General features: G+C 42.2%; 2 protein-coding genes across 2 annotated transcripts; one reads left to right on the top strand and one right to left on the bottom strand.

The window, feature by feature from the left end:
- Nucleotides 1-6,406: 6,406 nt before the first annotated feature.
- LOC139923313 (transcription factor IIIA-like) lies at nt 6,407-7,781 on the bottom strand. Its single transcript, XM_071914050.2, has one exon. The coding sequence runs from the start codon at nt 7,704-7,706 to the stop codon at nt 6,597-6,599; it is 1,110 nt and encodes a 369-aa protein (XP_071770151.2). The 5' UTR covers nt 7,707-7,781; the 3' UTR covers nt 6,407-6,596.
- A 1,087-nt stretch (nt 7,782-8,868) lies between these two features.
- Nucleotides 8,869-15,157, top strand: yju2b (YJU2 splicing factor homolog B). The gene is made up of 9 exons (XM_071914042.2): nt 8,869-8,911; nt 9,076-9,129; nt 9,219-9,301; nt 9,846-9,901; nt 9,988-10,048; nt 10,627-10,769; nt 10,874-11,046; nt 12,058-12,196; nt 12,949-15,157. Exons 1-9 carry the CDS (start codon nt 8,909-8,911, stop codon nt 13,458-13,460), a joined length of 1,224 nt encoding a protein of 407 aa, XP_071770143.1. The 5' UTR covers nt 8,869-8,908; the 3' UTR covers nt 13,461-15,157.

Here is a 15,157-nt window from a genome sequence, read left to right on the forward strand (position 1 = left end):
CCATTGAAGTGTCCTTGAGGAAGAAGACACTGAACCCCCCCCTGGCTGCTTTATTGGAGCAGTTTGAGTCTACGGTTGTATTGGACAGTTTCTAGGTGTCAGTTTATGCGTCATCTTCTTTGTCAGCTTGCACAAATTAACATAAATACGGGTTAAAAACTGTAGAAGCCTGAAGATGATGACTTCACTACCTGACCACTGCTTGACTCAGCTCTCCTCAGGCAAGCAAGAGACGAAACGATTCTCACGGAGAGCATCCATCTCCCGGTAATCCTCACGGAAAGCAGGAGCGCGAGAGGGCAAAGGGCCTGACACATTCCTTCCACCTCCCAAAGAGACGGGAGGATGAAGGCCAAGGGAAAGATTAAAAGAGGAGGCGGAGGAGGAGGAGAAGGAGAAGAACGCTGAAGAATTACAGTGGAGATAGAGCAATCCCTTTGGAATTTGGCCTACAGAACCAGTCTGGAATTTAGAGCTGTCAGAAGTTAGGAATGGGAAGAACGCGGCATCATTTATGGAAAAGAGACACCAAATGTTGACAATGCTCTCATACTGCGGTATAGTTGGGAGCCGAGAGGAGCGGCACACAGAGAAAGGGAATTGTCAACCTGACTGGAACTGAACGCACTGCTTACATAATTTGGATCCAAAATTAGATACCTACTCATAGACAAGTATGGTACCTTTAGAAGGATATTAGGTAACTTCAGTTCTCAGTTAACCAAACGGTAGCACGTTTACACACGGGATCCTCTATACTACTTTCTAAAATGGACATAACATTTTGTAAATAAGCTCTTCAAATGTGAAGCCAACATCGACCTTTCGCTTGATGTCTGATTTTTTGATACTGCGATCTAGAAATGGTAGAACTGAACTGAGAGACACAAGAACCTACTTGACTTTGTTTGTAAATCAAGTTAAAAAGAAATGCGTTTAATTATAAAAAAGAAAAAAATCCACACACAATCCTAAATTGTAGAAATGATGACTCATTAACTTCGGGTTGCTTTTTTTCAAAATGGATGTAGCTTTTTGGAATTGAACTCATCATATGCAACTAGTTATGTAATGCAGAAATAAGAACCTCTATAGATTAGCAATGGTTTATGAACTATTATTAGAAGACTTTCACATTCACACAGTTACACACATTCATATTTGGTGTCCAGCTCTACTGGAGCAACTGGGGGTTTTGTGCCTTGCTCAATGGCATGAAGGCAGTAGTTGTTAACGGAGGGACGAGCGTTTCTTGTTCATTTTCCTCCAATTTTTCCCAGATGGTCCATGGTTTGAAGCGGTGACCGCACAGCCCACTTCTCTAACCTGTCTGCTACTGTCGGCTCCCAACATGAATAAGAAGATCGTCTGATTTCTAGTCCGCTCTAAATCTTTCTCCAAGCATCGTAGATCTTGGAGTAAACCTCCCCACGCTCTGACTCCGGTGCATTCCTGCACGTTTAGCACATTCACTCTGTAGGATTTTACATGTCGTCACAGGAAGCAGACATATATATCAAGACATATCGCTAATATCACATACTGCTTCCTGTATTACCATTCGTTCCATGAAAAAAAACCCACATAAAACCTCTACTGTGATCAAGGATGTATAATGACCTAATTTTAACACTTTTAAAGACATATAGCACTTTGCTGTTGTCACGTGAAAACTGCATAACGCTAATTTTGGTGATTTTCATGTTTTAACGTCTGTTGAAGAATTACATGGTCCTGGTCACGGTGAAAAAATAAAATGAACTACATTGTTGTCAAGCTAAAACCAAGGCTGTTTCGAAAAAGTTGTCATTTTGGACATACAAGGTTTTTACCCGACAGCGACGATTTGTTTGCTTTTAAATCCTGAAAAAATTCTTAACCTCAGTAAAGAAAATATTTTATACATAAGCACTTAAAGGAGGATGGCCTGTAAAGAATGTGCTTTCTAAGTTAGGCTAGGGAATAGAGACAGATGTTAAAAATAAAGATATGATGTGTAGGTTTAACAGCAGCCAACTTTGAACCCGCAGCAGTCCGTTAGTCTTTGTGCTCAGAGGCAGCAGAGGGCTGAGGCTCTGGCTCCACTCCAGTCGGGGCTAAATCTAGCCTGACTTCAGGCCAAAACTGATACGGAGAGGTAAAAATAGACATGCATGTACAAAATCCTACATGGAAAAATCAATACAGGGAAAAGGGTCAAAAGTGGAAAGATTGGGAGTTTTACAGAAAAAGAATATGGTGGCATTGGCACAGATGCATGTGAATGTGTGTTTTAGGATTTCTTATGTGTACTCGGTCTTGTAGATGGCTGCATGTCATTTATCTGCCTCTGACCGTAATTGATGCGGCTTTCTTGGCCTGGGCTGTCTTGAAAAACAGTTTAATCTTAGTGTGACTACCCGGTTAAATAAAGGTTGGATAAAATAAAATAAATGAGACAAAATGATTCAGGTTTATGAGAGGAAGAGTGTATGTAGAAGTGGAGAAACCTACAGAAATACTGGCTGATATATTCACTGACATGAGACAGATGATCTGAACATAGTGACTGAATATTAAACGTGTATTTGTAACAGAGGTGGGAACTCAAGTCACAATTGTAATTGCTTGAGACTTCACTTGATGCATGAAGAGAAGACTTGACTTGGGTTCTGGTGACTTGGGACTTGACTCTGACTTGTACTTTGATGACTTGAAAAGGTTTCTAAAGTCTTGACTTGAGATCTTGTGTTTGTGTAAATGACTTAGATTGAAAGTGATGAGATTTGTTCCAGCAGACAACTGAATTTAAATTCTGTTTTCTGAATTTGTATGGAATGATTGAATTTACTGAAGTTGAAACTGATTATAGAAATCAAACTCATGATGCTCTTACCAAGTTTTATCCTATTAAAACCATATTGCATTGAAAAGTCCTAGATATTTAGTTTTCTTTAAGATATTAAATTGATACTGGACTCTTGATTTGTTCTGACTTGACTTGTTCTACAGGTTAGGGTTAGTTCTACATTTAGACTTGAGACTTGACATCAATGACATGAACTTGACTTGACAATTTTCTTTTGGACTTAGGACTTGACTTGAGACTTGTGCCTCAAGACTTGAGACTGACTCAGGACTCGAGCAAAGTTCTGATTTGTAGTGATATGTATGCACCATCACTGTCCCTTGGTCACTGTGTGTGCGGTCGTGTTTTTGCATCATATATTATAGTACTATGTTACTATTTAAGTTGTCAATGTCTCTGCAACAGTGTCACCAAGACAAATCCCTGTGTATTTATTGGACACAGTGAATAAAGTTATTCTGGCTCTTATGGCCAATCTACATAGACAAGAACACAGAATATTACAGTTGTGTTACATTTGAACTCTATGAATACTAATTGTATGAGGTCTGCTGTGCATTCCTAGGTGAGCTGGTCTGACGGCCGGTCCATATAGGGTTCGTCTGAGCCGAGCGGGGCAGGAATGTCGGGAGCAGCCTTCCTGTAACGGGAAATATTCTGAGGGGATTTAGCCTCGGAATCTCAAACTCGCACAGAGCCGCTAATGTTTACGCCGTAAATCTGCTGGTCAGACCAGCGGTTATCAAACATGCGCCATCGAGGCCCAAGAGTCTGCAGGTTTTCATTCCAACCAAACACTGCAGCAGGTGATCTTACTGATTTACACCCTCCGCATCCCACCCCCCCCTTCCTGTCTGGTTGAAGATGAGCAAATTAGTGAAATCAGCAGTTGAGAACCACTGGGTCAGACAACTCTGCTTTTCCACTGCAGCAGCGAACCTGTGCTGTCACTTACATGTTTTTCCATTATATTCACTACAGTTAGGGTACAGTAGCAGCGTGCAGCTACACCCGTATGTATTGGATACTAGCCTGCTTCCATAGGCTGCTGGCAGGATTGTCGTCATGACGCACGAGCAATTAACGAGCAATGGTCGACAGTCAGCTACAACCGCCATTTTTAAATACCCAGCTGGTGTAAACAAATGGAACGAAAGTGTGAAGTCAGAGAAAGACGAGGCAAGACATAAACAAAAATTGGAAAATGACAAAACGCTGCAACAACGGGAAACAGAAGACAAGCGCTGTTTATGTTATAGGCCGACAAGAAAGTGCAGAACAGCCTTAAGTCCTCCAAATTGGAGGCAAAATTAGAAAAAAGGACCCCAGTGGGTCCATCTGTCTGTTGTTGATGTTGACACTGGTTGCTATGGCTTTGCTATTGCTATAGTTACACATGGACAGGATCCAATATGTTCAAAATTGCGATAGGTACCGATCCTGTGCCGCACTGTGCCAAACCAAACCCAGCACAGTGGAAAACCACCTGTCAGACTCGGAGCATCTCTCCTCCATCGACCTTATCCAGAGCGCTTCACAGTGCTGCAGGTGTACACAGTTTGAGGATGGGCGGCTCCAGTGGGAATCGTACCCCTCACCCTCCCCGACTCTTTCCACCCTTCCATTACTTTCCCAGCCCCGTCATAAGGACCTCATGACATGTTACCCATGAGGAATGCAATTCAGTGGTCTCTCTATATTGCATTGAAACTGAGAATTTGAATATCTTGACTGTAGCATTGTTTAATTTATGAACAGCCCAATGCCTGATGTCTTGCAGGCAACACCTATTCGCTTTCATGATGTGTAATTTTCCAATGTTTTTTTTCACTATGTTCCTGTGGTTTCAGATTAAATATGAAATCTGTATATAGCACTGAGAATGATCGTTGAATGAACTTATATTATGTCTATTAGATAACACAAGAACACACCTGTTACCTGGGATTCTCCCTATTATAGAGGGAGGTGCAGAAGAATATTGTTGGAGTGGAAGTCACCATTTGCCCCCAAAGCATCTCTATGGCTCAAAGACCTCATGATGTTCTTAAACCTGGAGAAAATTAAGTACAACCTGAGGGGGTCATCTGGAAAATTTGAGTCCGTTTGGGGCCCTATGATTAATTACATAGTTAAATTAAAGACACTACAGGACAAATGAAGCACTCACCATTGATGCACACTCTGTCAATACATGTCAATACATTTAGTGTTGTCGTTTTGCATGTTCTTTTGTTTTATCATTGACTTAACCACTATGGTAAGAAGGAAGGGTTGTTTTTTTAAAAAAAAATTTTTATTGTATCCGTAGAAATTCTATGTTGGACCAGGGGTGGGAAAGGGGGGGGGTTAAAAAATGTAAAAAATGTTAATGTACATTGTATTTAATTGTACCTGTTAAATGAATAAATACATTTATGAAAAAAAATATAGGGGGAGGTGCACCCATCATCCACAGACACTGGTGAAAGTGCGACCCCCTTTTTTCAATACTATATTCTCTAGTTTGACAGTAATCAATACTATCAAAAGTCATACTGAAGTCATATTTTTCATTGTTTTTACAAAACACTGCCTTTCTGGTTACAAAAGAAAATTTTTGCGACAGTATGAGCAACAATTAAACTTTATCTTTATTAACTCTCTTATTCACAACATGGAAAAAAATATATATTTTCTTTAACGACTACACAAATGGCACAAAAATAATGGCTTGAACAAAATAAAGTGCTTCAAAACAAAAAGTCGATGTTTGAACCACAGAGAGAAACACCGGAGCTGAAGACGTCACCCAGGAGGAAGAAACTAAGATTCGTGGCTGAGACAAAAGTCATCTGTGTGGTTCAGCTGAGACTCGATTCACCTTCAGCAAACAAACGACCACAAAGAAAAACAAACTTACTGGCAGCAAACACAGAGCCAGAACCCTAACTGAACCTTTAGGCCTTTAGCTGATACTCTTCAGACTGACTTACAGTACAGAACAAGCTTTTTGAAACCGTGAGAACTAAGTAAGAAATAATACTGTAACATAAATAGGGCTGGGCAATATGGTTGAAGTCAATATCAGGATAATCATTAGGATTTTTGCCATTCAAACTTGAAAACTTACATTTAACACGTTGGTGGACAGATTCAACAACAGATCCCACTACTGTGATTTTCAGTTGACTGTTGGTCCAGTGTTTTAGAACCTAAGTTTGACAAATAGCATTTTTATTGATAAACAAGAACATAGCGGAGGGATACCATTTAGGTGCTACTTCCTGTTTGGGAGACCAGATCTACTTTGATTTTCAAATACAAATTTTAGTGTAAACCAAGACTAGAAACGCAAAATGACTACGGACCAATTACTTCTTTGTTGTCTTAAAAGCGAGATCTGTTGTTGCATCTGTTCACAAACGTGTTAAATGTCAGTTTTCAGGTTATTTTCGTTGCCTCATTCAAATGAATGGGAAGTAATAGTCAAACTAAGTGGTATATTGCTTTAAATAATCAAATTAATGTTCATCCCACTGAACCAAATGGTAATGTTAGGTGAGATATTAAACAAAACTTAAAATGTTTCATATCATCAGTTTAGACAGCAGAAATGTGTCACGAAATCTCAAAATCATGACGATGATTCCACCGAAAGACGATAAATGATGATACTGAATTATTGCCCAGCCCTGATCATGAATGCTGTAATAACTGTCACTGCTTTCGTCTCATAACAGTTTGGTGTGAATTCCTTCATGAGGCTCTACACAGGTAACAGTGCAGTAAGCCCATTAGTGAGTCCGTGGGTTTCCAAAGCTGGGTTGCATAATAAGGACGTGTCCTGCAGGAGGGAGACAAGCTCAACAGGACCAGGCGGACCCGTCTTCTTCTGTCCAGACCCGCCGTGGGACTCGGACGCGCGGTCTGTGCCGTCCTGTGTCTTTTTACACCCCGCTTTCTTCGTGGTGACGTGCCCGCTGATCCTGGAGGCCAGAGATCGTTTGTTCGTTCCTTTGAGTCGAGGCTTCTTCAGCTTCCTCCTCTCCGGGTCGTGGGCGACGCTGTGGCGCTGCAGGCTCTGCTTCATGGCGAAGGTCTTGCCGCAGCCCTGGTGGGGGCAGGCGAAGGGCCGCAGCACCTCGTGGAAGGAGCTGATGTGGCTCTGCAGGTTGAACGGCGTGGTGAAGGACCTGTCGCACCCGTCCCTGGGGCACTTCAGCACCACCCGCACCTCCGAGTGGACGCGCTGGTGCTGCTGCAGGAACCACGAGTCGCGGAACACCTTGTCGCACCGGTCGCACCGCAGGACGGCCCTGTGAGCATCCTTCCGGTGTTTCTGGTACTCCGTCCAGGTCTTTCCGGTGAAGGCGCAGCCCTCGTCCTGGCAGGGGTAGCCTCGGTGTACCTTCTCGTGGCGTTTCAGTTTGCTGGGGAAGGCGAACCGCATCTGGCAACCCTCGAAGGTGCACTGGTAGGGGGGCAGCTGAGTGTGCTGCTCACACATGTGGGACTTCAGCTGCTTGTTTTTCTTGAACACCAGTCCGCAGCCCTCGACTTTACAAGTGTATTTCTTCTGTTCTTGAGTGTGGTTGCGGCTGATGTGTTTCTTTCGGTTTGAATTAGTAGTGAAGGCTTCAGTACAGCCAGCTTCAGTACACTGGAAGGGCTTCACCCCGCTGTGAGTTAGCTCATGCCGCGCTAAGTGGTACGGGCTGCAGAAGGACTTACCGCAGCCATTGTGCTCACATGTGTGGGGTTTCTGACCCGTGTGTTTACACATGTGAGCGTCCAGTTTCCATTGTTTGTTATAGGATGCCTCACAGTCGGAAAACGAGCAGATGTAACGCTTGTGCGGCTCCGTTTTACTCTCCATTTCTCCGGCACTGGGAAACGATAATATACTTCGGAAATGTTGTTGTGGCGCCGAACACGTGTTCTCTCATGACACCAGCGCCGCTTCCCACAATCCCCTGCAACATGACGTTACTTCCGAAACCTGGAAGTGACGTCGCATTACCCATCGGTCTTCTGATATTGTTGTTATTTCTGTTATCAGAAACAGCTACAAGAGCAATTGTAAGTATATTTTAGTTTTGGATTATAGTCAGTAAACATGCAGTTACGCGTTTAGTAATTATCATGCAATGTTTTTGTAGCAGTTGTCAGTTACATTGTGTTCGAATCGGTTCGAAGAGGACGCTAACGTTAGCTTGCATCTAGCCCCGATACGTTCTCCTAAGGAGAGAACATCATGCCGAAGTATATTTTAAAAATCTTGCAGTTTAATGTTTCCCTGCTTATCAGCAAACGCACATGCCGTGTAGAACATGACTTAAGACTTTTTACAAATCTTGAGGGTCCACTGTAAAATTCGGCATAAACCTGATCCACCAAGCAGCACTTATTTTATTAAAATCGCATTTTTTATAATTGCTCACACGGCTCGCTACCGCCCATCACTGTGTAACGTTAGTATTAGTGAAACAGGAATAACAGGCGAACCGAGTCTAAAAGTTGAAATGTTATTGACATAGAGATACTCGATGGATTACATTTATCCCGAATTTACCAATGAATTCTAATAATTAAGAAAATGTCTTAAATCGTGTTTTGCGAAGCATGTATACGTGCACACAAGCCATGCAGCATTCATTCGCCAGTTTTTCGAACGGAGATTGGTTTATCCTTTTCTCCTGGATGCTAGCTTGTATCCAGCCACTGCTAACGACACTAATGTTGACTGGTCTGTAAGATTACCTATGTCTCTTGTCAAGACCTTAATGCCACAAATGGTCATGTATTTTTGTGGGTAGTATTCAGCTAACTAGCTAAACTGGCTAAAAGTGTCTGCTAGTACAGAGAGGGGGACAAGGCGGAGGAGTTGGCACTAACGTTAGCAGGGGAGGATGTCATGGAAAAAGATCACAGTTAGAATATAACTAGCAGTCTTTGCATGTACATAGCCAAATACTATAATGTGACTTGACAGCATCAAATCTCACCATTTTCTCCTCTTTTTTTTATCTTGTGAGCAGAGGGCTAATCCACTACTAGTGTGGAGAACCAGTCGTCAGTATGGTAAGTCAGAATCTAACGTTATCACGTCATCACATACCATATAATCTATATAATATCATATCTGTGGCTGGCATGCTACAAATAGCCACATACATGTATGTTTTTAAGCTCAGCCTGTACTCTGTATTGACAATTAAAGTTTGTTTTACTGTTTTCTTTGACAGGGTGAAAGGAAAGGAACCAACAAATACTACCCTCCTGATTTTGACCCGGCCAAGGTGTGTATGACCACACACACACTAGCAGATGGTTCAATAGACAGCCAGATGTGACTATACAAACTTATATCTACATTCTCTGTCTCTAGCATGGATCTCTCAATGGCTACCATAAAACTCACCCTCTTCGGGAGAGGGCCAGAAAACTGTCCCAGGGTATCCTCGTTATCAGGTTAGTATGTACACACACACACACACACACACACACACACACACACACACACACGCACAATACACTTTTGTTGGTTGGAACTTGGAATTGAAAAATGTTAGCGCCGTTGTTATTTGTATTCTTACAACAGGATTTAGTTTATTTTTACTAGTCTACGTGCATTTTCATTTAGATTTTCATCAATTTAGTATCCTTTCATTCCTTTTTTGCATAGTGAAATGTGTTTTAATTCCACAAAGGAAGTTGCTTAGTCAAAATATATCAGCACGAGGAAATCTGAAATACACTGGTGAATGTGAGTGTGTATTTCTTAATGTATCTGATAAATTTATGACGTGTGTACAATTAATTTTAATGGTCAACACCATGATTGTTAATTATTTATTAAGAATGAAAGAAAAAGAGTATAAAATACAAAGAACGGAATTGATCAAAATAACATCCTAGAATCAGTATTAGAACAGGTATCAGTATCAGTAAATTTCCAGCGATTCTCAGCCCAAATGTCGGTTCTACTGGTAAACGACTTTTTGTGTCCATTAAGGTTTGAGATGCCCTACAACATCTGGTGTGATGGCTGCAAGAATCACATCGGCATGGGTAAGTCGGGAGAACAACGATGTCTGTTCATCCAGGCTCAGTCTCTGACAGTGTTGTTTCATAACACTGTGTTTCTGTCTGCACAGGCGTACGCTACAATGCTGAGAAGAAGAAAGTGGGGAACTACTACACCACACCAATCTACAGGTAAACACAGACAAGCTTGACTGATGAAGTCGTAAGTATTGTGTGAAAAATGCATAACTCAGATTTTTGTCCTTTTGGGTCATTTTCAATGGGAAGTAAGTTTCAGTCAAGGCATCTGATTAGACAAAAACACATTCCGTCCATGCTGATGATTCTCGTAAAGCACAGTTAACCCTGTTTTTTGTTATTTTGTATGTATACTACTTTGGAGAAAACCATTCAGTCAGTACACGTGTTAAAATGGACAAATCAGAGCTCTATAGCAGCGGTAGTAGTAAATAAAAGTAGGCTCTGTGCAGCCAATGAAGAAGTGAAGGTTAAGAAAACAAAATAAATTCATAAACAAATAGACAGACGGGGAGGTAGGCTTCAGTGTGTATTGATTGTCTACAGCAGTGGTTCTCAAAGTGAGGTCCGGGGACATCCAGGGGACATTCACAAAAAATTATGCCGTTTGTATCTTTAAATGTCTTGTTGTACACCTCTTATATTTGAAAACTATTAATTGCAATTCAGTTCAGTCAATGCAAACTAAGCATTTAAAATAAGTGTGTGTTTTTGAACTAATCTTCCACCAGGTTTCGGATGAAGTGCCACCTGTGTGTGAACTACATTGAGATGCAGACGGACCCGGCGACCTGCGACTATGTGATAGTGAGCGGGGCGAGCAGGAAGGAGGAGCGCTGGGACATGGCCGACAACGAGCAGATCCTCACCACAGGTACCTGCAGATTCATGCTTCCAGGCAAAGTTATTGGTCACCGCCTTCTTTTCCTTCTATACGTACTATACTGACCTTCACCCCCCCCTCCTCTCTCTGGACAGAGCGGACAGAGAAGGAGAAGCTGGAGACGGATGCCATGTACAAGCTGGACCACGGTGGGAGAGACAAGGAGAAGCTGAAGAAGGCTCTGCCCTCGCTGTCGGAGATCCAGGACCACCAGGCCGGCTGGAAGGACGACTTCCTGCTCAACAGCGCCCTCCGCAGCAAGTTCAGGGTACTGAGCTCTACTCAAGGGGGATTTTAAATTGCTTACATGCTGTCTGCAGGTTCTTCAGTCTGAAATCGAATGATCTAAATTCTAAATTCAAAGCCTTAAAAGGTATTAAATACAAACATTTTTAAGTAATCATTGGGTGGTTTCAGGCAAGGCATCTGATTGGTCAAAGGCCAACCGTGCTGATAATTTACATAAAACACAGCTCAGGTTTTTTTTTTTATTCTTTTGTTCGCGTACTACTTTAGAGACATTTTTTTAGTGACAATGACGCTAGAAATGTGGGCCACTGGTGTATGAAAGCCATAATACTTGAGAGGATGTTCTTTAAATTAAATTCTGACTGTCAGATAAATGACTTACAGTCTTAAATGTAACTTGTCTAAACCTAAAACTCTGTACATTCGACCAAGGCATTTCATTGGTCAAATTCCCATAAAATAAAGCTAGCCCAGTTTTTTTTCATTCTTAAGCATGTATACTGCTTTGAAGGAAACAGCAGTCAGGAGGACACGTGTGGGTAACTGTTATATAAAAGCCATAATATCGAAGAAGGACGTTCCTCACCACAGTTATGGGTACGACGGTAACGCTACTTTTGTGGGGTCTTTTTTCCTAAATTCTGATGGGCATTAAAACAATTTAAAGTATTAAATTTAACTTGCCTAAACCTGCAGAAACCCTGTACATTCAGGAAATGTTGTTCCTTTGAAGTGTTGTTTTACAGATTTGATTTTTTCGTTGTTGTTGTTCATTTAAGCTTACATTTTTGCTATTGTCTCATATATATTATTAATTGCATGTCCTGCATTCTCATATTGTCCTGTGTAACTCGATCGTCCTAGCTTCCACAAGGACTCCTCTTACATAGTGGCACATCACTTGAAATCTTGGTAACTCCTCTCCAAATATTCTGTGCCAGGCCTCTATTCACATGACGCGACATGTCATAACATTAAGTCTTTTTGGTTTTGCACTAAACTGATGGTTGTGGTTTACTTTACGCTACAGACAGAGAAGAAAGTGATGGCTGAGCAGGAGGAGAAGGACAACGCAGTGAGGAAGAGGACCAACCTGTCCATCCCACTGCTGCCAGAGAAGGAGGAGGACAAGAAACTGGCAGCACTGCTCACCTTCCAGGCTCCTGACTGTAAGAAACGCTTACACACACACACACACACACAGAAAATAAGTCAAATAAATGTATCAATATGCCTCAGCTCTCTGGACCACTCTCCTTCCTAGCTTCAACACTTCTCATCCCAAGGAAAACCCTGTGATGGATATTTGCATTGATATAGCAGCAGTTCTAAAACAAATGATTTCACAAGGATTTCTTGGCTGAGTAAAGATCTGACCTGACTTGACAGAGGGAGGTCAGATTCAGGGATCAAAACGTCTGCTTGTTTTTGTTCTAATACATTCTGCAGGGGCAGTTAATACTGAGCTGTCAGTTTTCAAATGCACTACGACTCAGGAAAAGAATAATGCTCTTCAAGAAGTTTTGCAAATGAATGTAGTTTAGTTAAAAGTGTATTTACTGAAAGAATTAGAATACTAAGTTCTCACAATACTGGACCCTGATTGGTCGACAGCAGCAGCTCCTCTAACTCAAATGAGGTAAACTTGCTGAGTGGAAACTGGCCTGATTGGATGGATTTTAGTAATTCTTTAGTGAGGGAGCCAATCAGGACCAAGTTCAGTTTGTTTGAGTTAGTTTGAAACTGCCTGGAAAAAAAGATGGCTTTTTTGAAAATGCAATAAATTTAACCACTCATTCAAAATCTTCATTAAACATCTTTGATCATATATGTATTTAAAAAGAGGAAATTTGAATTCCCATAACAGGGCTCCTTTAACAATTTTCTCCTTTTTTTCCCGCTCCTCCTCTCCTCCATGCAGCCTATGACGACAAGCAGCACAGCAAGCGGAAGGAGATCTCGTCTCGCTCGTGGTTCATGTCTCCCTCCGCACCACCAGGCGGCGCTGCAGGCAGCCTGCTGCACAAGCTGGGCCTGCAGGGGAAAGGAGCGGCGGTGGCCAAAGCCCTGGGTCCGTCCCCCAACTCCGCCCCCAGCCCGCTGATCCGCAGACGCACAGAGGGATTTGGGAAAAAACCCGAACCCTGCGCCACCGTCACCCGCAGGAGGTCAGACCCCGAAGTCACGCGCACAGAGGAGGCGGTTTCCAGGGTCACACGGAGAGAGGAAGAGGCACCTGAGTCGGGACAGGGAGTAGCAGAGACAAATAACAGTGGATCCAAGGAGATGCGTGTTAACACCACAGAGGAAGAAGGCAAAGGACTGACGAGGGCAGAGGATTGTGGGAAGGAAAAGGCGCAGGACAGAAGTTTTGTTGGTGTCATGTCCCTGGTGGCAGACTACAGCGACTCAGACTCAGATCCTGGACAATGAGGCGGCTCTCTGTTCAAAACACTAAATGGGACCGTTTCTGTTTTCAGTTAATGGAATGTGCTTTTTAAGTCCATGTGTCATTTTGTGAGATTGAAATTGTCCTTTCTCTTGCCCCCTACACAGGGAGGTCAGAGGTCAGATACTGAGCAGCACGCCCAGAGCTGGTACGGATTCAAGGACAATCAGTGTTAGAAATTGTGTAAATTGTGCCCTCATTTGTTTAAAAAAAAAACTGGTTAGCTCTGGTCACAACGGAAATCATTCTCTGTTACCTCTTTTCCAAACGAATGTGTCAAATTATATTTTGATCATTATAACAGTTTGACAATGTCATGGATGTCTCCTGTGATGACAGGGAGTCTCCAAAATGTGTTTAGAAACATGCAGGTGTCGTATTGGCTTTTGTCAAACGGATGGCTATGTCATATTGATGTGCTTTTCTGTTCTACATGCACACACATTGTGAGATCTGATGAAAAAAACTAGTGTAAGTGTTAGGAACTTTGCTCAAAGGAAAAATCTACCCTAAAATACATGAGCACTGTTCTTGGTGATGTGCCTTACGTTTCTGGGCCCATTGTGTTGTTTGGTGAATTTTTCTTATTCCTGTGGATAACTGGGCAAAGGTAGAGAACATGATGTGATGTTGAGATATTTCCAGCAGCTACAGTGGAGTTTGATATGAGAAAATGTTTCAGGATGTAAAACATCAGCGGTAAACGTCAGGTTTTGGTGTCAGTCCCTCAGAATCAAAGAGCGAGGGCTTCTTTCTAGAGCCGCCATTTTGCACCAAGAGACGTTCAACGATCCTACAGGGAGAAATCCATCGTAGAAGAGGAGAGAGACCAATTTCTCCACCCACGGGAGCAGGAGAGAGACCAGAATGCAATGCAGCCACAAGACGTAATGTGTTTTGGCGAAGACAACAGCTGTGATCACAGAAGCGCTCCAATGTTCACAAACTAGTTGGCTAGCTAGCTAACAGATGAGACGAAGCAAAATCTAACTCTCTCTCTCTTTGAGCAAAATGACATCACCCATCTTTGAAAGCAACAAGTGCACGGGTTCACATCCATTCTCTGGGGCTTGTCAAAAGGCATTGTGGGAAATGTCGAAAATCAACAACTAAATTACAAGCAGATAAGGCAGGTTAAGGCAAAGAGGGTTCACCAAGAAAGTAAATTACACTTCATCACAAAATAACTCCTGGAAGGCATTGAACATCACAGATTGATGAGATCTAGAAGTATAGTATCCAAGTTTTTTTTTTCCCCGTTTCCAACGCTAACCTCTCTGTCCACTGCTGGTTTATTTTTTTTTCTTTGACAGTGGAAAGAAAGCTTTGTTGCATGTGCCAGACAGCGCTGTGGGTTTAGCACGTTAGCGCTCAGAACACCGAGCTCTCAAAGGTAAAAACATTTCTGCTTTGAGCTACAGCGCTGCACTTCAAATGGGTTTTCAGTAACAGCAGCAGTAATGTTAGTATCTCTGACAAGCAATTAATACATGCATGTGTTCAGTGATGTTGAAGAGTGATAACTGATGGATGCAGAGTCTGTTGAGGTTCAGACTGTTATTGGTTTTATGTAACAGTGGACCTGGTATGAAACACACTGGTCAGTGAGTCATATTTACTGAAACCCATATTACCACCATTGTGAAAATCCCACTGAAAAATAAAATACGTTTTATTTAAA

This window comes from Centroberyx gerrardi, chromosome 3, assembly GCF_048128805.1.
Source record: "Centroberyx gerrardi isolate f3 chromosome 3, fCenGer3.hap1.cur.20231027, whole genome shotgun sequence".
Lineage (NCBI taxonomy): Eukaryota > Metazoa > Chordata > Actinopteri > Beryciformes > Berycidae > Centroberyx > Centroberyx gerrardi.